This window comes from Dromaius novaehollandiae, chromosome 10 (genome assembly GCF_036370855.1).
Source record: "Dromaius novaehollandiae isolate bDroNov1 chromosome 10, bDroNov1.hap1, whole genome shotgun sequence".
NCBI classification, from domain to species: Eukaryota; Metazoa; Chordata; class Aves; order Casuariiformes; family Dromaiidae; genus Dromaius; species Dromaius novaehollandiae.
Genome location: NC_088107.1, coordinates 18,626,463 through 18,650,413, shown reverse-complemented (window position 1 = coordinate 18,650,413; position 23,951 = coordinate 18,626,463). Strand labels below are relative to the sequence as shown.

General features: G+C 38.7%; 1 protein-coding gene across 2 annotated transcripts; it reads right to left on the bottom strand.

Moving 5' to 3' along the window:
• Nucleotides 1-352: 352 nt before the first annotated feature.
• Nucleotides 353-23,940, bottom strand: FAN1 (FANCD2 and FANCI associated nuclease 1). Of its 2 annotated transcripts, none has more exons than XM_064517490.1 (14): nt 23,872-23,940; nt 21,565-23,000; nt 16,396-16,536; nt 15,145-15,340; nt 11,463-11,696; nt 10,817-10,948; nt 9,556-9,664; nt 8,581-8,700; nt 5,958-6,122; nt 4,801-4,969; nt 3,798-3,901; nt 2,289-2,483; nt 1,743-1,871; nt 353-853 (listed from the first exon to the last, which is right to left on the bottom strand). In XM_064517490.1, exons 2-14 carry the CDS (start codon nt 22,862-22,864, stop codon nt 716-718), a joined length of 3,132 nt encoding a protein of 1,043 aa, XP_064373560.1. In that variant the 5' UTR covers nt 22,865-23,000; nt 23,872-23,940; the 3' UTR covers nt 353-715. The 2 variants fall into 2 exon arrangements, with proteins under 2 accessions (XP_064373560.1, XP_025969213.2); XM_026113428.2 differs by lacking the exon at nt 23,872-23,940 and adding an exon at nt 23,097-23,845.
• Between the last annotated feature and the right edge of the window lie 11 nt (nt 23,941-23,951).

The window sequence follows — 23,951 nt, the reverse complement described above, 5'->3', positions numbered from 1 at the left end:
AACAAACATCATTTTATGTAGGGCAAAACTGACTACAACGGCACTTGGCAATTCATTAACAGAAATACTTCTCCTTTTTACAGTTAACACAGCTATTTGAGACAGAAAGAGCTGTTAAACAAGTTAAGTTTTCATATGTAGCAGCAAATCAAAATAGGCATTTTAAAAAAATGTAGCTTATATCTTAGTCAATGCCAGTTATACTTTTTATATGAAATTCAAAAAGAAATACTTTGTATAAAATGGGGACCACAGAACCATGCTAGTTCTAACATACTGGAAGGTGCTGAGTAGGAAACTTGCAGAGTATAATGAAATCAGGCTATAGCAGCAAAATTGAAGCTATCAAGGACCTGATGCAATGCATTTTTTTATTGTAGATCTTTTTTTGTTTGGTACAGATGTGAATGCAGCTACTTCTCTTGACTGGATGAAGACTATACTACCTTTTTGTAGAATAAGTTATGAATTGTGTATAGAATAGGAAGACTTTGTTCTTCTGAACACTGGTAACGTACTGTAAATCATAAATAGTCCTCTCAAACTGTATTTTAGAATGTTTTTTGTGCTAAGTGTAACTGCAATAATATTCCATGAAGCCATAGTTTTAAGAGAAACTATTTTAAATAAGCATCCGCCGGTAGAGTGTGTCATGTCATTTCCTTTAAGGATACCCCCGTTACATACAAAACGCACGTGATCAAGATGTCTTTTGTCAACTGAGGCGTTTACTCTTAGCTCCGACTGCTTGCACGTGACAAACTTCTACTGTAGCACCCAGCTTCTTCAATTCACTCAGCCAGATGATCTGCTTGTAGGACAGGCGATCATTGGGACCTTTCACTTCCACCAGCTACAAAGAAATTTGGATGATTAACAGATTATCTATGTCGAGGAGCTGAAAGATCTTTAGTTCCAATGAACCAGTATAAGCTGTTACTTGCAACAGAAATAATGTAGGCTTAACACAATAGAAGGCTCGGGGGTGCTAAATTACAAACCCAAGTCCCAAAGTTTACCTGTAATAAAATAAAATTTTGTAGAGTAATTATCCATCAAAACACAGACAGTACAATATGTAGAAAAAAAATGATTTAAGACAGTGGTGGTGAGTGAATATAATCCTGGTCCTTGTCCCTTCAAATCTGGACATGTTCCAGAAAGCTGTAAGTCAAGCTGATACAGCAACTTAAAAATATATTACTTCAACTGTACTAGAGAACTAGTTTCTGCTGTTCAGCTATGTTTTATGACTATACAACAAGATGCTCCAGCAGCTGAGAGAAGCCCAATATTCTTCTGGCCACTATCATACAGAAATCATGATTGTTTGCTCAAGTTTTTGTAGTTATGGTGAATTTTTGTCTCATAGATTCAATTATTTTGCTTAATTGGTGATGTTAGCACCCCTTGCCCACACTTGTCTGAATGTGCATGACATTCACAACAGTTGCCTTACAGTAATTTTAATAAATGCTCTAGTCTACAACAATACTTAGCTACTGCTTGCTGTTTCTATTAGCTCCATTAAAGCTATAGCAAAAGGCCTAATGAAATGACATATAACCAATTAAAAAAAAAAAATCACTGATCACCACAACTGCTTGGCAGATGAGCAGCAGGTTTTGCCCCACTGCAACAGGAAAATACAGGTTGTATACTCTGACAACTGGAAGGTTTTTTTTTAATCTCCTTAAATAGGATCAGCTGAGCACTGAGTATTCCATGAGCTGGCACCATACCTTGAAGTGATTACTATGCGTACTCCACACAACCAGGTCAGGAAGCCCACCTCTGCAATGGCGTAAATCTTTAGAAAGTCGCCTAAAAACACCACTCAGAAACATTCCTCCAAGGCAAGAGACAAGGCTCTGTAAGAGAAGGTTGCATTATTTTTCTTTAAATTTCCTGTCCAGCCCTTTCTCAGCTCTCAAAAAATAATATTCTGCCCCTGCTGGTTGTTTAATCATGTGTAACTAGCAACTTCAACAGATGTTATCTACAGCAATTTTCCTGCCATGTTCCCAACTACTGTTGCAGGAAAAGTGGCCATAGCAGAAAAGGGCAAATTGGAGGGTGAGAGGATTTAGGAATAGGGAGAGTTGTGCTCGAGTCCTCACTTGCTTCCTCCCTCCCACCACTCACCCTCATTTTTTCTTGGGTCAGTGCCTTAGTACAAACTTTGTGAGCACACTACAGCACTAGTATCAATCACTACGTGTGATTGATTGATTTAACCATAAGCCTGATGAAAGAAGAGTGCCCACTCCGGACAATCTGTTATTTACCTGAACCTGCTGGAGGGAAATAAAACGCCCCCAGCTAACTAATGCTGCTGCTTTTCCTGCCTGAGTGTTCCAGATGTCAGTGATCAACTTTGTCAGTGTCTCTGAGGAAGCAGTATGAAGCTCCTGGAGTCTGGCCTCAATGGCATCCCTCCTGTTCTCATAGAAGCTGTCAGTGTATAAATCCAGGGGGAATGTCTGTATGAAAAGGTAAAAACAGCCCTGAGGAGCTGTCTGCAAAGCAGAGATTCCAAGAATGACAATGCCCTACTTCTTTCCTTTTTCTTCTCTTTAAAAAAAAAAGCTGAACTATAAATTCACTCAAACTTTGAGTCGATTTACCTTGAACACAAGCACGACATAATCCTTTATTAAATGGGGAAAGATCTGCATAATTTTAACAACTGATGTCAGTGCAACAAACACTGGCCACATTTTAAACCATGCTCTGTTAGTTTGTATTAATTTAGAAAAAATAGTCACAGAGCTTTCCTTTGAAAGAAAACAAAGAGCTAGCTGCTCTCCTAACTCTCCAAGCAATAATACTCTAGCCAGGATTTGGAATCAGAATCAAAACTGCTCAGCAACAGTGACCAACAGCTTGCGGGGGTGAGGGGGGGGACAAAACAGTGACAGATTTGGGGAATATATCACCCAGGCCTCTCAAAAGCAAAGAGAATTATGTGCATCTTGTACATGTTACGGTATAAGGTTACTGCAGCAATTACTCAATTTTGAAAAAAAAAAAAAAAAGGAAAAAGGCTAGAAAGCAGATGAGTGGCATTCTAGTTTCTCAAATGCAAATGCGTATCGCTGCAAGGATACGAATTTCAAACTTCCCCATAGTGCTGCCACAATCATGCTAATCTCAGGAGAGCCCAGCCTAGCAACTATCGGGAGAAAGGCAGAAGCTTTCAGCTCAGCCTTGTTTATGCCTGAGTCTGTCAGCTTTGCTCTGCACTAATAAGTAACATTTAGTTAACAAACAACAACAACAAATAAAAGGGGCCAGTGCAAAAATATAAATACTGGACTTAAGTAAATGCTAAGTTATGCTTATTGTAAGCAGACTCAAGGTACATATACAATTCTTTTTTTTTGTTTGTTTGTTTTTAAGTACATATAATCTGCATGTAATAATGAGATTATATAAAAGGGAATGTATTTAGACAGGCAAGAGCTATGGTAAATGGTCGTTAGCACTGATAAAGAATACCTACTTTTAACACAAGACATACAGTTAAGGTGTCTTAACTTACAAGACTAGCAGATACACCACATGAAGTTAGCTATATGAATTCAATTTACTAGTATTTGTATGGTCTTTCTTTGAAGCTAGAGCCTTACTAGCAGTTTCCTTCCCACCTGCAAGTGCCTTCATGTCCCATCCCAAATGTCCAAAGCAAAAAAGGACAGCCATGGCTCAGTTCTTCCAGGATCCAGAATCAGATTTTTAACATTACAGAATCTACAGCAATGGGTAAAGGATTAAAGAAAGCCTTTCAAAAATACCTGATAGCAATTTCTGAAAACATCGGGTATGTCGTCCATGAATATGATATCCCACATTAGAAGTCCATACAGTGTAATAAACGTTGAACCTTCTCCATGAATCCCTAAAGGACAAAATTAATTTAATAATATAAATGCTTCAGCTGTAAAAATGGAAACATTTATTCCTATAGCAACATCATACGAATCGCAAGTAAATTAGAGTGCTACAAAATAGTAGAAACGTGCCATGCTCAGGTTTATACACAGCTGACGTCAGTATATACTTGCAATATAAATGTCTTTTTTTTTATTATTTCCATGATTTGCTAATGCTTTCCTTTTCAAGGCCAGTGGCTTTTACTAACAGCATAAGCTCAGTCAACACGCCCTGTCTTGACTAAAGTTTACAGTTCTAACTTTATTGGGTTTTAGTATATTAGCGTCTGCTTACTTTGTTGTATTTTGGTTTTTTTTTCCTGACCTATATATTCTATTTCCTGATCTATATATTCATATTTGTTCAAGGCTTTCCAAAGCACTTAAGTTGTAAAAACATAAGAACAACTAACAATAGAACTGAATAGCAAGCTTTTCTAAAAGGAGTTTTTAAGTAAGTGTCTTGCTAAGGTGTATACCATTTTCATGTTCATCTAGGACCAAAAAAAAAATCACTCTGGAAGTTTACCTTTCCTGTAAATTTCTTATAAGGCACTGCTGGCATTAAGCCCCTAACAGAGAAAATGGCTGTTCACTAATGAGAAAGGCAAAATAAGTGATTTTCTATTGTGTTGAAGAAGAAGCCTTTTTCTTCCACATTTCAAAACTGCCTTTGGTATACAGAGGAAGCAAAAACTTAATGGTCAGAAGGAAGGCCAGCTGGAAAGGATATATTAGAGCCTTTTGGGAAGAAAACAGAATCAGATGAAAAAAAGCTAAAACTGGCCTAATTAACTGAACTGCTTAATAAATTGGGTCTTTACTCCCACAGTTATTTTACCGTACAAAAAGAAGTTACCATTACCCTGATCAAAACCATCCTGTCTATAATGAGTCAAAGCCAGTTCCTCAACAGAGCACATGACTGTGGATCCACTGAAGTCTTCACTTCCTTCTTCACCACCAGTATCCTCCATTAGAAACACAGATTTTCCCAGTCCCATCTGAGGACACATCTTTCCTTTGATCGTAACCTGAACACCATGAACAAACAGTTACTTCCTAGCATCACATTTGAAAAACTTTAGCGTAAGTATTACTGTCTCTCCTAAAAAATGTGTGCTTTTCAGTTTCCTTAAAACCAGAACCAGATTGCTTCCAAAAATCAACTGAATAAAATTTAACCTGCCATTCCCTTGACAGCATTAAAGTAGTAAATTTTGGATGACAAATCAGATTTTCTGAACTGGCTTATTATTCAGAAAAAAAACTACTGGACAGAAGGGAATGTAGTATTTCTATATTTAAGATGAGGAATAAAGAACAGACTGAGGAGACTGATTTTTGGCCTGAGAAAAGTATGCAGTGATGGGATTGGGAGAGGAGAGGCCCTGCTCTGACATAAATATCTTTGCAACAGCAGGAAAAAGAATGGTTTAAAAAAAAACAACCCCCCCCAAACATTACAATATGATACAAGTGCATACCGCCAAAAGGTTAAAAAAAAATGCATTCTCTTGAGCTCGAGCCATTACTCTAATGCTCACAACATCCTGCTAATATTACTATTATTTTTGCTTACAAACAGAAAGCTTGGCCTGAAGATATACCAAAAAAAAAAAAAAAAAACAAAAAAAACCAGAGGCAATACACAGATTTGCTTAGACTCTTCAGACAGAAAAGCTGTGATGGCTTTATTGCTGGTGAATTAGCAGAACTTGTATCTGGTCACATTTCTAAACCACAAGTTTGTAAAACAATGCAAATAAATTAAATCAGTGGAGTACATCTGACTAACTTCAGCTAAGAAGTAGACCCTTTATCAAATAAGTAGAAATATTTGTTTACAAGAGGTTTTGGTTTTAGAAATATTTATGTTTGTATTAGCTTTCTCACAACACAAATAGGCCACAGGTTGGTACATAAGCACATAATGATAGTCTCCAGGATTATTTTTTCTTGTCAGATGAAAAAGACTTCAAGAGTTTGTATTTTTCAGAAATCACCAGCATTGCTACTTACATGTGTCACATCTTCCACAGTTATGACTGGCAGATCATGAAACAGGCATCTGAACTGTTTACAGCTTGGTGAGTCTCTGATTCGTAGGGCCCGCTGGTATAGCGAGAGACGATGCCCAGTACGGACAAATGGGTCTGCAAGCCCATTTCTAATGCAGTCGATGGCCTAGCAAAGAACAAGATAACAAGCAATAATTTTAAAACAGCAATGCTAGTCTGTGTGTTCTTACTAAGCCCAAAGGATCAACTGATTTAAAGAGCACAAAAAATGTGAATATTAAAAAACAGCATATAAGACAAGGCTTCTTTTCTTACTGATGTACTGAAGTTAAAACCATTAAGTAAAATTTTGCATTGTCAGGATGCTGAATTCTAATTTTGGTTGTACTAATACAGTACAAAGGAATTATTCTCCATTGGTACTGATCAATATAAGATTAAGGAAGTGTAAATTCTACATATACATAGTAAGTGACAAGACAAAACAGTTAGTGTTAAGGTAGAAGGAATTTTTTTCCCCAGTACTACTCTACCCAAGTAGCACACAGCATTATTTTTCTTAAGCCAGTTTCTTAGCAGTTCTTAATGTAGAAACAGAAGGACCAGTTCAGTTGTGCAAGGATATACATACAGAAGTAGTTTTAGATCATTGCATTATTGCATGGAAGAACATCCAGGACTACAATCTAATTATAGACTCAGAAAATTTAGTTCAAATCATAGTTCTGACACAGTCTCTTTCTGTGACTTGGGGAAGGCTCTTTGTTCTAATTTACACATGAGGAACTGAGACTAACTCTTCCTTTGTACAACTTCCCGTTCCAAGCGTGAAAGAGGCTAGATACAGAGGTACAAGATGAGGAGAGAGAACTGCGGACACTAGATAGCCTGTGCTGTTATTTCCTTTTAACAGAGTTACTGAATGAAACGCAACAGAAAATACAAGCATTTTAATTCCAGCTCTAAATAACATTACTGAGGCAAGGAAGCAACATCAGGCAAAAAATAATTGTCATTCTCTGTTGATTTTGAATAATTCTACAGTTGCTACTGTTCGTGCACCTAAAACTTTTTTTTCATTTCTATTTTTCATTGCTAAATTAGTCAGATATCTTAGCTGTGTTTAATTATACTGGCCTTCCTTATTTTTAGTTGAAAGTTGATTTCCGTCTCCCCATAGCTTCTTCTGATGTTAGCTGCTGTGACCTAAACAGTCCTACACAGTTTCATTTTCAGTCACTGGCAATATTTCTCTTTTGTATGTAACAGATGGGAATAATGGACAAAAATCTCCTGTATTTACAAATCCTCAGACCAACAGCTGATACAACTACCACTTTCTGTTTCTTGCACAGAATATTCATGGAGCCACAACTGAGTCACAAAATTAGTTAGACAGTGGCTTCTACTTCTTGTGGTTTTCAAAAAGAAGGTCCATAAATAGCTTGTGATGGTTCACAAGGAAGTCAAAGGCACAACCTGTACTGCAGTTTACAGTTTTCTCTGGTTCCTATATATCCTGCTGCAGAAATCTATCCAGAAGTGCCACAGTGTTCTACACAGATTTACAGTAATCCTTGCATGCAAACATGCCATGCCATTCCTGGGTTCTGTTATTTTTCTCTCCTTTGGTCACATGCCAGCTAATCAACCAGGAAACTAAAAGACTGCTCACCACGGACACAATGTTTCTAAAAGCCTGAGCTGCATCATTCAGGCAACTGGAGAATGGCAAGTTTACCCACTGCACAATTATGAGTTTTGCTTTTATAAAGACACCCTATTGGAAGGGAAAAGGGAAGAGGATAAAGTTTCAGGAAAAGTTTAGATTACCTGAAAACCTCTCCTCCCCTCCTGTGCCTTCCTAAGGGAATTACACAAACAGGGATGAACATCGCCTGTAATACATGCTGTCCAGAACCTTTAAGGTTATTCTAGATACAAACTTGTGTAAGGTTGGTTACTTATGGTTTCCCCTGCAGCACCCTGAAAATAGTTTGCACTTGCTGTTAAAGACTGACACCCCTACCAGAGCTGTGTATCGGTAACAGATCTAAAACTGGGGTCATCCATTGCTTGACCCGGAGGGTAGAAACCCCACATCAAAATTGGTCCAGACACAGAACACATTCCTCTCCCCCTGGGAACAGTTAGACAAAGGACTGTACTCCCTCAATTTGTGGTCTGAAGACATTAAAAAAGCCTCCTTCCTATCATGTTCGTTTTTTTTTCTTTCCAGATACAGCCTCTTCATGACTCAGGTTCAGAAGTGGAAGGGTTTACTGCAAGAAATTTCTCCAATTTCCACACACCAGGCAAATCCATGAGGCAGAATGGCTGAGCAAGCTGCTGCCCGACAGCTCTGTACAATCCTGCATGTTAAATGGTGTTCTTCTAAGCTACAGAAAAAGCAGGTCAATCAAGGATGAGGCTATTCACACTCAAACTGTAAAAATGACTCCATTTCTTAGGAGAAATTGGTTACTTGACCTTGGGATGCCTACCAACATCTGAGCTTTTAGCAGAGCCTACCCAGCTGTTCTGCTCCTACCAAATTCTAATAAAATGTTTATAGGCAATCACTCCAGGATTTCCCGCATCACAGCATGCAGTAGTGAAGATACCTTCTTAGTGCTTTTCAAGTGCTGATGCAAATTCAGAGCTAGGCGATCCCACCATCGCCCTCTGCTGTCAGTACAATATACTTCCTGAGACAAAAGATTCTGCAGCTCCTGCACCGCTTCCTAGAGCAACAGGAATATGTTTTTATTAATTGATTTAGAAAAACAAGTTGAAACTTCATTATATACTTTAGGATGTCACTTTCCCTTTTAATTATTAGGAACTATAAAAAATTTGTCTCTGCAAAATTCAAATCCCATTTTTAGTCTAACACCCAAAGTATTCAGGTGTACAGGTATATCTTAAGGGCACTGGGATAAATACAGACATTTTCATTAAAACATAAGGGTTAGCTGCAAAAAATATAATATTTCTGTGCTTACATTATTTGAGAAAGGCCTGAACATTACTTGTTGCCTTCTTGCAGAGGTAAAGTCTTTTAGAAGAATCTGTTTTGCTTTAACATATAAGTCAGAGGCCTTTGCAGATGTTAGCTGCAGGTGAAGAGGCAGTGGATTTCACAGATAAGTTTTCTTACAAGAGTTTTATATTTAAAGGCAATAAACAAATCTAGTGAAACACAGGTATCTTTAAATAAATAACGATGTCTCTACAGCAGTCTCATGCCATATTACAACCCTGTTAATTTTTCAGTTTCTCCCCAAAATCTCCAAAGTATAACCAGAAAATCAAAGCATAGTTTAAAAGATGTGGTCTTTCTTTAGATCCTTTTAACGAAGCAAGGAAAAAAAGGCACTTCTTACTTAAAGGTAACCTGTAAAGAGAACCGTAGCAAGTCCTAGCAAAAATTATCACCATTTTCCAGCTATATCAGAAATATACTTCAATGCCTAAGGAAACAGCAAACTCTTCCATAATATACCATAAACTGTACCATCACTGAGGTCAGTCAGTGTATATTTTATTGAACAGTAGTATTATCAATCAAAAATCTATTCTCGTTCACTCCACTTTACCTTATACATGTGAAGTCTCTGTAAAATTTCAACACCTTGAGAAAGGATTCTTGTATACACCCAGCCAACTGTGAAATGTCTCAGATATTCAGGGAGAGCTCTGTGATAGCTGAAAGACGAGAGCAGCTCAGGAGATAACTTCAATGCCAATTTAAATTCTTAAAATTCTCTTTCAAAGAATGCACATACCTAAAGCGTTTACAAAAATGAAATGCTTTATATGCCAAAACTGAACTGAAAAGAGTATCAAGGCTGCAAAGTCAAGAACCCAAAGGTGAGATAACAGAGTTGAGGTAGCAGGTGCTCTTGTACAGCAGCTTCTTTCAACAGCAGAGGAATTATTAGTTAATGATTTATACATCAGATGCAAAACAATAATTTATTACATCATGTTTCTTTGCTGACAACTTGTTCTAGAAGGTCAGCAGGCTAACTTCAGAAACATGGGAATAAGCAAAAGGAAAAAGCCAGAATAGTCCTTTCCTTCCCTAAAAGAAGAGTAACATCTTTTAATGAGGCACCTCTCTGTTTCAAAAAATACTCTTTTCAAAGTCTTACTAAAATCAAACTAAGTTTTGCCACTGTGTTCAGTCTGAAATGGAAGAGACCTCCAAACGACCCTCTATGAATATTATTTTAAGTCAGTTGTCATGACAATTAATGTAATGTCAAAAATAATAAGGCTTTAATTTTCAGTGTATCATTAGGCTAGAAAACAAAATAACTAAAACAAAATCCGATGAAGGACGCTTCAAAAACAATACACTTGAATTCTTCACAATGCTTCAGTTCTCAGATCTTTAGTAATGTTTCCTGAATAAGACCTACTTGGAAGTTCCAACAGATGAATAACCCAGTATGTTTTCCCATAACCTTTGTAACATTCTTTTGTTCATAGTGAATTTTAAATTCTTCTGATTGCTATTTGTCTGAAAGCCATAAAAACAAGCTATGACAAGGGAAAAGTAAGGTTCTTGTTCTCCTGCTTTGGCATGCTGAATAGTTGTTTTAGTGCTTTATCCAAGCCTACCAATTCACTCCTAAGTTTTTATTTAAAAAGATCTTTTCATATATACCATTTAAAACCTAAACAAACAACTAGCAAGTTCAAAGCTTTCAAGAACACTAAAGCTTCCAAATTTTACATGCTTAGATAATATCACATGTCTATAAGCCTTTCTCAAAAGGAACAGTACCAAAAGTAAGATAATATGCTTAATGGTAGCATATAAACATTATGCAAAATTTATCAGTTTACTACCTCAAAGAGGGCTGATTTTTCAGTTCATTCCAGGTTTCTTTAGCACACATATAGAGACGATTAGCTTCTTCCCAGTTCCCATTTGCCATTGCAGTGGCTATATCATTTGACAAGTGAGCAGCAGTTGCATACCTAAGGGAAAAAAACACTGTAACCACTGTATCAGGCTCAAAAAGTATTTAAAGTTAAAATAAATCAATTCCTCCATACAATACTCTTTTAAAATTCCTTTCCAGTCTCCAAGGGCAATAAACCGTGTAGCCAACTTTATTCTTATCCTGTAGGATCAACAGTTTATAGTAGCAGGATCCATTATTTTTAAAATTATTTCTAGACAAGAGAATATATTTTTTTATTCAGGTTTCATTCTAGTAAGCAACACAGCAATATAAGAAGAAACTTTAAACAGCAGATGATCACAAAGCAAGGAAATATACTATCTTGGTACAAAATACAAGCCCTCATGAATTAGAAGTCTTACCTAGATAAAAAAATAATGCATTTCAAATCATTACACAAGTGCACTTGTACCTGTTTATATTCTGCAGTTCTACATGATGAATCTCTTCTTTGCCTATACAAGTACTGCAAGAAAGCTTTTCTAGAAATAAATAGAAGATTTCCAAACTGTCAGAGCTCCACCTACCTGATAAGATCTTCTCTGTCCTGGAAGATTTCTGTCTTCCTATTTACAGTGTAACTGGGGAATACCATACGCCCCATGTTTACCATAAGGACTGTGGAGAGCTGGCCTTGTCCACCACTACCAGCTTCTTCATCCTCCATTGACTCAGACAGTGAAAACAGCAGCAGCACTCGAGAAAATACAGCCCGGGGGCCTTTACAGACCCTGATAGATTTTCCAGACAGGTCCTTCGCCCTAAGATAAATGAAATGATTATCAAAATCGTTTTTACTATCACTTGTAAAAATTGAAATACACTGGAAGAAGTATGAGAATAATTCTGTTGTCAAGACAATTACTGTGTAAACTTGATCTTCCCTGAAAGAAGCAGCCTAGGATTACTATATAGTGCATGTAACCTCTAATGGAAAGCCAAAGAAATGCATTAACTAACAAAAGGTTTAAGCACTGAACTTGAAGCAGAATAGAATTGGAACTCACTGCCCTCCCGCTTCCCTCGCATGGCAGGCAGTACCAATACGCAGCAGGACATGGTGAGCTGTTAGGGCAATGTTTAGAGACAACAGCTTGAGAACCGCTGTTTTAGGGTATCTCCATTTACAGATCTTCATCAAGCCTTTTCGTACAAGACAAGCTTTTGTTACTTCTCCACAGGACAGTGCAGATTTAAAACAAGATTTTCTCTGATGTTATGTGTAACTAGTATTTCAGCTGTCAACTACGAGAAAGATGATGACATTCCAAAAGTTGACACATGGCTGAGCAAGTAATTACACAAATAGACCAAGCTTTTTTCTTGGGGTGGATAGGATGGGGGGAAGTCAGGGTCAAGAACCTTTTTAGAATCGAACTAAATTTCCCAAGTTCCTTTCTGTTTCCCTTCCCACACAACTCTAAAGATTACCTCCCTTTCACCAAAAATGCAGGTTTTCTTTCAGGATGTAAGCAAAAGCATGGAACTGTTTCTCCACCACTGCTGGCTCTCCTCCTTCCTGACCCAGCCCACTCCTCAGTAAAACTGGGGAGAGCTCATTCCAAACACCTCCTACAGCAACATCCTATATTCAGCCTCAGAATGCATCCAAATTGGAAGTGTCTTGTTCAGGGAGTTTATGCACAATCTATAACCAACCTCCAGGAGCTAGTGTACCTCATTTCTGAGAACAAACTTACTTTGATAATCACTAAAACAAAACCTGTAAGCCTTTCTTATTTGAATTTCTCATCTGTTAAGCCATTTAAATTGAAATCTAGTTAAATAAACAATTAAAATTCAATTAGAGTTCTTCAGTTAAAAAGCAAAAATATACAATACATAAATAATGACTAGAATACAGTAGATGTGACTGACACGCAGAAGACGAGGCGTAATACAAGCACAATGACACGCATTTTTTAAGACTATATCTGAAATAAAAAGTGGAATTTCCTCATTTTAACTAATAGAGGAAATACATTTTAAGTAATAACAGAAATAGAGATCAAAAAATAAGAACATATTCATTCCAAGATCTGTTTTAATCATGTATTTACTCTACTAGCAAACTTTATTTGATAGAATGATATAGAACGTAATTTTTTTCTAGCCTTCCTTTGTACAGTTTAAGCTAATATCCTGAAAACAACTTAGTTCATGTTTGGGATATTTATACAAATTATGCAAACGTCAACCAAGATAAATTCTCTGCTAAAAATCAGCATGTATTTCAATATCTAGTATCAAAGAAAAGAAATGAAATCTCAAGTGCTATAAAGTATTTTCATACTGGAGTCTTTTAAATCCAAGTTAGGATGAGGAAGCAACTGCAAATCCTTAAGCTAAAAAAAACTTCGTTATCACAATGTCCCAATATCCTCTAACACAACATGATCATGACTGTGACTCTGATCACTTTACCTGTTCTCCTGTCAACCAAAAGAAATGCAATGCTTCTGGAGACAATGATGTTATGAGATACTATTTTTAACAGAAGGGGAACAGATACACCTCCTGTTGTACTTTAAAAACAAGAAAGACCGAATCAATCCGCTTTAAAGCTAAACACCATTGCAAACCTCCCAGCTGTGAAACTCTGCAAGCCCAGCACTAAGCTAGCATTAGGCATTTCCTTCACCACGGGAAAAACAAAATCTTGCTGATTCACCTAATAATTCTCCTTCATGGAGAGGCAATTTTAAAGCTCCTCTTCCAGTACTAGGCCCCTTTCAATATACGGAACTTTGTGGTGAATAGCATGATAGATTTCTGTGGGGAATATATGTGCAATAAATATATCTCTGTAACATTTGACAAAACTGTGTATCTCTCTTTCAAAGAACAAGAATACCACAGGAAAGACAAGGTACGTTATCGGAGTGAGAAAGCATGAGCAAATGCAGTACACAGTCATACTCCCCCCCCACCTGCATTTTGTACAGAAAAAGGATTCCATAGTTACTGAGTTCAGACCCTAGTTCTCCGACCCACTAGACAATCTCATTGCTTTGTTTATCTGCGTTATTATTGGAACTGTCACGTTTTGGTATTGGCTGGTCAGAGAAGTAACTGTGTAAGACCGCTTCTAATCTCCGTATCACTTGTACCCTAGCCCCAGTTCCTTGGCTAGTATGTTAATTCATATCCCTAGACTTTTTGTGGATGTTGTAGTTACAGATCATGTCCTAAACACTGAGAATAATAATGCTGCAATCACTTCCATTAGGGCCAGACTGACACCTTGGCCTGACACCTGGACCCCTGAAGAACTGGAAGCCCAAAGACATGGGATTTGCACAGCTGTGATAGCTACAGTGAAAAAATTCATAGGAGAAAAGAACACTGGATGATACATCAAACAAGCAAACCATCTCCTCCCTTAAAAAAAAATTCTGCTCAAAGAAAGACTTTATGCTAAAGTACAAAGCCAAACACAAAAAAGATTGTTGCTCTCCTCTAATTCTAGTAACAGAGCACACTCAGCAAACTAACAGCAGATAGCTGCTTTTATAGGCAAGAACTTTCCCTACCTCTTCCTACATGTTTTTCTGCACCAATTTTGCTTTACAATTCAGAAATGTTTCTCTGCATAACTGAATAACTTTGGAGGGCAATGCTAAAAGTCAGCTAACAATGGACTTAGGTGTATTTGCCTTATTAAAATGTATTTTTTCAATAGTCACAAAAATTAAGGTTGGAAGGAAAAATAAACCTATGCAAAATTGTGACACAACATCAAGACATACATTAATCATATTTCTGCTCCTCTACACTGACAGCTACAACAAGAATTTTATACTGCCAGATAAGTCTATAAGTACAGTGAGAACTGCTTATGAAACATAAAATGAGGTAAAATAATCAGTGAAACTAATAGGATAATATTCTAGCCCACTATATATGGTAACTATGGCTTAATAAAAAAAGTATCAAACATACTAATAGAAGTTTTACTTTTCTTTACAAGAAAAGGATAGATAACCATGCCCACAGCTGAAAAGCATGACATAGTTTAAAAGAAAACTCTAATACTTACCCTTTTGTTTGACCCAGGAACTAATACTGTCACTAGAACTGTCAATCAACATTTAATGCTGCCCTTCCTTATTCTTTATTTTACAAAATGCATCTCTCTTTTCAAAAGGCATCTAAATTGAGTCCTCTGAAGCATAACTTACATTCACCTTTAAAAAGCTTAGGTAGTACCTTTTTAAAATTACTGTCCCAATACCAGTCTGACTCTTGCTGAAGACTGAACGTTGTTTTGCCAGCCTCAGAAAATCATCCACAAGTTGTTGTTTCTGACCATTTGGGTTAGGCAAGTGAAAGATCTTTGCTAATGTTTTCAGCTCAGGAGCTGAAAGCAAATCCAACCCTTCACACAGGTCTTCCAATTCAGATTCTAAAAATAAAATGATTCACATACATTTGTTATGTGTTATAGATACACAGCAAAGCAACAGCTGAAAGTATAGGGAGGTTTTTAGATAATATTTACATTCCTATAACCTAACACTAATCCAATGATTTATATTCCTCAAACGTATATGTTATTGATGCTAGCTGTTCCAGCTTGAAATTCATTATCTTCAAAGGTCCACTTTGAAGGAATGGAACAATCAGAAAAATCCTATGGCAGCTTCAAAGCAAAGGCAAATATAAAGAAATTTTGCGGCGTTAAAAAATTGCAGCTCGAAAAAACTTTTCTGGCTTCCTGATGATTGGAACTGTTTACCCACTGCAAAAGAATTTACTGTCAGGGAGCGGCAAGAGCTTCTCCCCAAGGTGGGATGAGCCAGAAGCCAAGGGTGACCACAGCACAGGCAGTGCCCTCACCAGCCAGGGTGCAGTCCCACCGTATGTGAACAGGACGGGCAGAAGTGCTGTAACAGGTTTCATTGCCAGCCCCGGCAGGGCAAGGTGATGAATCAGGTCCAGGGTCCATCTAAGAGATGGGCCGGACAGGTGACTAGAGAGAAGGCTACAACGTAGGTCCAAGGTCCATCCACAGTACAGGGCCTGAGACAGCACTGGAGACAAGCTCCCTACCACATAGGTCTGAGGCCCATGCGGGAAACAAGGCCGGAGAGAGGGCTGAGGACAGGTACACCTGCGACACAGCCCAGGCCAACGCAGAAGGAGATTAAATGGAGCTCCTGGACCAATGTGCAGATGGTGCATGGGGATGGGTGTGGGTTGCTGGTCGAGGCAAGTAAGGCTATTTGTGCACCTATGACCCTGACATATGCTCTGCTCTCCCACTTACCTGATTTGCAGTAACTACTTCTACTGTTAATGCAATAGAATACATAACCCATCTACCTGAAATTTTTAGCTACTCTGCTCCTCAAAACATTCTAATTCTCTACTCAAGGCACAGACCAGCATGTTCTAATATGTCACAACTTCAGATTTTATTTATAGTATTTTTTAAAATATTATTAATAACATCCATACCTGTTTGCAGAAAGCTAGTTTCAACCAGTTCTTCAATTATTGGTAACAAATCCACACTTATCTCTCCATACTCTATTTTGTTCACTTTTATCCAGTTCAGTTTGCGTTGAAAAAGTCTCACATACAACTTCTGCCCACCAACTGCAAATTTTATTTAAAGTGGGGAAGGAGAAGAAGAAAATTAAATTCTAAAACATTGTGTTAGACATACTCACTACTTCACCTATAAAAAATGACTTTGATAGAGCTATCTGTTAAAATACATTTTAAATTTGCCTGTCTTCTATAGACAGAATTGGTAAAATACCAGAACTTACCTTTCCAACTAGTTATTGCTCATTACAGTCTTTAAGTTTTGTAGGTAATAGAAATTATTAAGATGTATTTTGTAGGCAATAAACATAACTTAAATGTATTTGGGACATGTTTACCCTGCAAGAAATAATTTATTTTCTAGGAGAAGACAACTTCATTTTTCAAACATTGTGCATAATGTAATATTAAATAGGTCTTTTTGCCTTCATCAATGCTCATTCAGTAACCACCCATTTGACACTGGGGGAGCAAAAGAAGCTGAAGTCTGACAAAATCATTTCAGAATCACAGACTACCTCCCAGTTTAGTCTTCAGTGTCTTATTTTTGCCAAAGGTAAGTTTAATTTTACTAATATAGTCAAGGAAAGCACTCCTACTGATTTGTTTTTAATTAGGGGAGACATCTCTTACAGTAACTTTTAAAAATGCTAACGATTACGAAATTCAACTAAATAACACAAAATCTTAGTTGCAAGTTATCCAGATATTGTGACAACATTCAGCATCCTTTTGAATACCTATCTCGCCCGTCATGAGCTTCTAATCTGTCTATCCGTGTCTACTGCTGCTCAACTGTAACACATCATTAATAAAAGCAGACACTGAAACACTGCCAGATCTGGATTTGTTCAGGAAATTGCAGTTAACTCTTACATGGTTATTACACTGTTCTCCTGTCTTTAAACAGACTTCTCCAGACTTTTTTCAATAAAAGATTTCTAGGATCAATTCACTTGGAGAACTACATTCAGAAGCATAAGTTTGTAATTTTCCCTGTAGGGATACAGCTTCTTTGAAGTCTCTCTCCAGTTTTTTACAACTCTGAAAAGAGAAAAAAGGTTGACTAACACATCAATATTCTTTCTCCACACCCTGGAAACTGACAAAAATAGGTCTGCAATTCAGTAAAGGCATGAGAATAAAGAGGTCTTGTGCTAATAATTAATTGTTTCTTAAGCATCCTGCTCTGCACTACATTACTTTTGACAGTTTAGGGGTTTGGGGGTTTTTTTGCGGTTCTTAAGAGAGTTTCTGATAAGTCACCAGAACAAAAAATTTGCTCTGAGTTGAAATATGATCAGCAAAACACACGGATCAGAAAAATTCACCCTTTGTAATTCATTAAAATATAATAGAAAAAATATTTTTGCCTGTTAAATTTTCTTTACATCAGTTCCACTGCTGACAGTAAATCAATGCTTCTCAGATGCTGTTTTTCTGCTCTGTACAAGTTGGAAAGAACATTTCACAAAGTGCATTAAGTAGTGTCATCAAAACTATGTGCCTGTATCCTTCGAAGCACAACATGAGGTGAAATTAAACATGGAGAATACCAAAAATATTTTTATAATTTTACACTTACTTTCAGACAGTTCTTATCTTGAGCACAAAGCCTGACATTGCAGTGTAGGCTACTTGCTATTCATTTTCAAACCTTAAATTCAGCTCCCAGATTTTTTTCTGTTCTGTATCTAGTTCAGCCTGCAATGTTGCAGAACCTGCTTACGGAAACATATGTTTACACCTGTGCTTTTCCCTACTTTACTTCATTTTTTCCAAAAACTGGCAGTGATCTATACCCAACATAAAGCCCATCCACTTTTAAGAAAACTGGGCAAGAAGGAAGGACTGCTTCAAATTAAATTTTATCCTTTGAAAATATCATCTTTTCATGATAAGCATTAGAGATAAAATAACTGACTGAAGAATGTCAGATATTTTAGAAGAAAATAATGAAATACTGGAGAATACCTATGCTCAAATAATTTAACTTACAGTATTAAGCATGTGATGATTGTTATGATAACTGACAGACAACACTTATTTTGGAACTTCTAATGTGGAACAGATATCCCATCTACCTGAACTTTTAAAGTATTCTGTCCAAGATCTCTTGAAGGTAAAGACATCCATCTGTTATCTGTGCAGAACTGATTATAAATTGACTTAATGCTATCCGATCACTTCTCGTAGCTGAATCATTGTGTTTTCCCTAGCCTGCAAAGAGAGATTGTTTTACTTGCGACTCCAGCAGTCAGCGCAGACATGGATTTATCAGCACAGCTTTGCAATAATTCTTTTTCTGTATTCTTAAGTCCTGTGAGAGGGCAACATTGAAATCACACCACTGAAATAGAAAGAAGCTCTCCCTTTACTTACCAGAGAAAGTTATTATCACTGACTAGAGTTATACTTATCTAGAAAAGGGAGCAAAGAAATAAAGAACTTTCTGAACTTCCTGTTTCCTGAACTTCTCTTTTAGTACTGGACAAAGTAGCCAAAGGCTGCATCCACTAACGACCTTAACTGTAAATTTATTGCCAGATCTCCTTTGGATGTAAACAGTGTAAATCTACTGCTTGCCTCTTGGAGCCTGTAACCAGAGTTTTGTTGCTTACATTCCATTCTTTCTTTATATATTCCTGTTTTAATTACCACAATGTAAATAAGCTGTTACCAAGCCCCCATATGTGTCCATAGACACATTTAGGTGGAGGAAGTTAACTACTGTAATGTTGCTATGGGCCTTGAATGCAGCAACTGGCTCTGCGACACACTCCCAATTTCTACAGGTTTGACTGCTTGTGGTGAAGGTCAGCTCCGACATGGCACAGCTGTAACCTGGACTCACTGCTGGGGAAAGAGCTGGGTGAAGCTTCATCAGGTGCCTCCCCCAGTTCATTTGGGAGCTGCATTTCAGCTCAGGCCTTGCCCTTGGCTCTTGCCTGCGCTATGCTGCAGGCACGCCAGTGCTCAGCCGGGTCCCGCGCTGACTTGGCTTCCTGGCTTGGCTTTGCGCCTGCCTCCTCTCTGTGGACGTGCCCACCACCGCTGGAGCGCGGCGGCCCCTGGTTAGTGGCGCTGGACTCGCTCTGCTCGTCCTGCCCGGGCGCTGTGGGTCCTGGCCCCTTGTAGGCGAGGGCACAGCCCCGTCTGCCTCGCCGTCACCTGGCTCGCTTCCCCGTGCGGAGCAGCCTGCTCTCGCTGCTCCCTGACAGATATACTCCTGCTATGACCTCTTCTTACTTAAAATATTCTCATGGCTTATACTAGCATTGCTTTTAAGTGTTCAATACTACTGCATATCATTATTAAAATATAGTCTATAGAAACCTAACTGTGACCAGGTAATCGCTGCAGAAATGCCTGTGCAAGTTTAAAGTCCTACTTCCTCCCCTGGCATTTTTACACCCTTTTAGCAACCATCCCTTAGGGGGTTTGAAATAACTCAGAAGATGAGGAATGCTCGCATGGTCTTTTGTAGCCGCTATACTTTGGAAGCGGATACCAGGCTAACGGAGCCATTTCTACAGACTGTCTGACCTTAGTTTAAGTAGTGCCTAAAGAGACAGATATGCAGTGACTCAATTTTTTTAAGGAAGACTGACTATGAACTGCTTATCAGGACTGTAGCTTTGCTAAAAAGCATGAACCGACAACACCTCTGCATTTTGGCACCCAGTATCTAAAAACCTTGTGAAGTCATACAAATTTATCAAACATCATTCTATTAGTCTCCGTATCTATATGAGGTATTAGAAGAACATTTGCTGAAAGCCTTCTATTGGACCCAGGAAAATCTCATCTCTAACCAAAAAATTATGACCTTGCCAGTTTTTTTTTTTTTTTTTGGGGGGGGGGTAATGTCTTGTGGTGCCAATTCACAATATCATTTGGGACTTTCTAGAAACAAACATTAAGGAACAAAAAGCTCTGAGCAGCTAGGGCCATTAGAGTAGTTATATCACCACTTTTCTTCCAGTTTGCAATTGGGGAAAAGAGGGAAAATGGAGTCAGTCTAAAGATTGCATGCTAGTGAAAAAAATTAATATTCAGTTACAATCTACACAGAGAAAAAGAGCTAAATACACAGCAGGCTTACAACAGGAAATACTATTCTGAAGTACGACAGAGTTTGCAGTCCACTAGTTAAGCTAAATTGAATTAACACAACATGTTAACAAGTGCAGCCTGCTCTCTGACTGATTTTTCAAACACGTATGTATGTAACTGTTTGGCATTTCTGTACACCCAGCTTGGATGCACAAACCGAGCTCATAGAGCATATACTAAAAAAGCAGTCAGGCAGCTGTACATTACCATAGTGGCTTAAAACTACATAAATGGTTAGGCCTGCAGTAGTTTGAAATACAAGCTTTCATGTGGAAGTTGGTATGGCTTATTGCCATTTTGATGCTCCAAGTCTACAACTCAAAGTAGTGCTGGAAAAACTATTCTTAATTACATTGTAAGGCAAGTTATAAACATACATAATAATTTGGAGGGTTAGTTTTAACCCAGATCACTTCTGCCATGCTTTTACAGTAAAGCTTATGAGTATAGGATTCAGGCAACTTTTCTACTTTGAATCTTGCCTAAAAATGGAGGGCTTGAACCTCCAACATTGTGGCACTTCCTGAAGCTAATGAGAGCTAAAAGTGTAAAGCAACTTACAAAGTGCTACAAGAAAATGATTTATTAATTGGCAACTAGCATTCTGAAAGCTGGCTAATAATCACTGGAATAACCATGGACTTGCACCAGGTGTGGAAGTCATCAGTAAATGTACTGAATCAAAACTCACCAATACACACTTGAGAAATATTTTTCCAAGGTCTAAAGGACTTTTACACCTTATTTCATACAAGCCTCCATTATTTATCAATATGTTCCATTAAAGCAGCATTAGGGAAGTTTACCTGCAAGAAACCACTGGAAGTATATAGCTGCTGAGAAGAATGTGTTTAAGAAATTCATCAAGCTCACCCACTGTTACAGCACTCTTCACATAAAACTATGTAACAGTTCTCTCTACAAGATACAATGTGAGAAGACAAAAAAGTAAAAGGATACCTGATAATTTGCAGAACTTGGTAATAATGCTCATGTCTTGATCATTAAAGAGTCTCACATCGTCTTCATTCTCCAAGACTGCTCGCAGCACCATTAAGAAATTCTGGAGGTAATACGGGTGACCAGGAGAGTCGGGCACAGACCTAACCTCATCATTTATTTTGTCTAAAATGTCGCCAATGGAGTTTTGAAATTCTACCTTTTCCACAGTTTCGGGCAAAGAGTGATTAATCTCATCCTCAAAGTCTTCATGAACTTCCACAGGAAGTACTTGTACATCATCCTTTTTAAAGCAGTTTTGTCTATCGCAGCTCACTTCTGTCCTAGAAGAAGGAATACCCCGAGTGTGAGGCTGAGTTTTCACTTCCAAATCACTGGTCAACTCTGCTGCAGGATAAATGGCTGGATGCATGTCAAATTTATTAGAGCTAAGTATCACACCTTCAGATCTACTTTCTGTTCTGGTGCTTCTTGTACCAAATACTAGTGTTTTGCCATTAATGGTATGTGCTGGTAATGATACCTGAACAATATCCACAAGGTCTTCTCCATGACATTTGTTTATTTCTTCTTGAAGTTCAGGTTCCTCTTCTGAAGGATTTTGCTCTTCTCTCTGAACAAGCTGATTTTCTTTCTGAGAACTATACCCAGCACGAATCTCTTCATCATCCAGTGCTGCAGAGCTTTTGCATATATTGGGAACAGCTTGAGATAACGAGTCAATCTCTTTATACACTATCTGTTTTCCTTCCTGGATACGACGTCTTCTGGACAGTTTAGATGACAAGCTTCCCAAAGAGATGATTTTAACTGTTTGAGCCCAGGATTCGCTGTGAACATTACAGGCTGAATTATTACTGCTAAAATAAGGACTAACCTGTTGTGCTGCACTCGCTTCTGTTTTCAAAGAACTGTTTTTGGAAGAACTTGTTTCTAGATTTGACCTTTTATTTGAAAAATATGAGCTGGAATTATTGTTCTTACGTGCAGGTGAGGGACTCTCATTCATAAAAGAGCTGGAAGTTGCATCAGCCATACCCACCTTACCATGGTTGCCCTGACACATTTCATCCATGTGCTCGTTTATTCCATACCGTGGCACCGTGTGCCCACACACGGGGCAGGTGACTTTGGCAGGGGGAACATTGTTAAAAAATGAAACTATAGAGGGAGGGGTTGAAGCCACAGACTGTGTTCTTTTAATTTCCACATCTTTTTTTGTTCCTTTCTGTTTCTTATTTTTACTGAGAGATAAACTTTGTCGGGATCTTTTAACTTCTGAAGACCTAGCTTCTGCCATTATGAAATTTCAAAACACTTAAATAGCACAGGCTGCTTCATTACAGTCATGTTTTCTTATTCTGCAATATTTTCTTTAAAAGAAAAAAGAAAAGACTTCCCTTGGATCCGTGTTTTCCACCTGTAATCTGACGTGCCTTCAAGAAAAGAATATGAAGATGTTGAACAGAAGATATTTTAAGCTACCAAATGCAATCAAGATGAACAGTGAAGGTGGAAAAAAACAACCAAACCTGGAAAAGTCAACCCATCCTTGATTGGTATACTGCAACTGTCCTTTTAGCTTCTCACTACACACGTTGAGCACTGCAGCTGGCTTCACCGGAATGGTTCAAAACACAGAAATACCGCTAGCCACAAGATTTGACAATTTAAATGCCACATTTATTCCCAATGCAAATTAGAATAAAAATCAATTTAAGCATCTAGTTTTTTAATTTTCTCTGGTGTCTGTTCCCTATTTATAGGCAAAAAATTTTTGATGCCAACTCCCTGCTTTCACAAAGGACATACCACGTGCGTGTACACGAAGTGCGCGCCCAGTACCTTGCGGCACAGTTGCACTGCTTTTGTGCACTGTGGTGGTTAGGCACCGCGCTGCCCGGGTCCTGTCCCAAGAGCGCCTGCTGCGTCTCTGGCACAGCACAGTGCAACGCAGCGCTGTAACCTGCCCTGCGCGCACACGCGATGCCTTCTGGACCTAGGTGGCCCCTGGGGGCGCCATCTCAGGTTGATGAAGTCACTTCTGCTCGGGACGAGAACGACCGCGACGGCAGGACCCCTACGGCCTTTGCCTCCCCGCCTGCTGCCGTACGGGCAACGCGCAGCCGGAGGGCCCGGCCCGGGGCGGCCAGCGACAGAGGGGGAGGCGGCGCGAGGCCCGCGCTCAACGGCCGCGGCACGCGCCGGGGGCAGCGCGCGAAGGGGCAGGGAAGCTGAGGGGGGCGCGAGGGCAGCGCGCGGCAGCGACGGCCGGGCCCGGCGCGGAGCGCGCGCTTCCCAGCTCACCTGCTCCCCGCCGCCTCCTGCGCCAGGCTAGCACAATGCATCGCCGATGTCGCCGCCCAGGCCTGAAGAGCAGATGCCGG

Bases quoted from the DNA above. Each gene is read 5' to 3' on its own strand.
- FAN1 (XM_064517490.1), bottom strand. From the start codon at position 22,864: ATGGCAGAAGCTAGGTCTTCAGAAGTTAAAAGATCCCGACAAAGTTTA. The intron at 9,665-10,816 runs GTAGTAAACTGA...CTCGTCTTTCAG, and splicing joins AAAAATCAGCCCTCTTTGAG to CTATCACAGAGCTCTCCCTG. The intron at 6,123-8,580 runs GTATCTTCACTA...GTTCTTTGCTAG, and splicing joins ACTTGAAAAGCACTAAGAAG to GCCATCGACTGCATTAGAAA.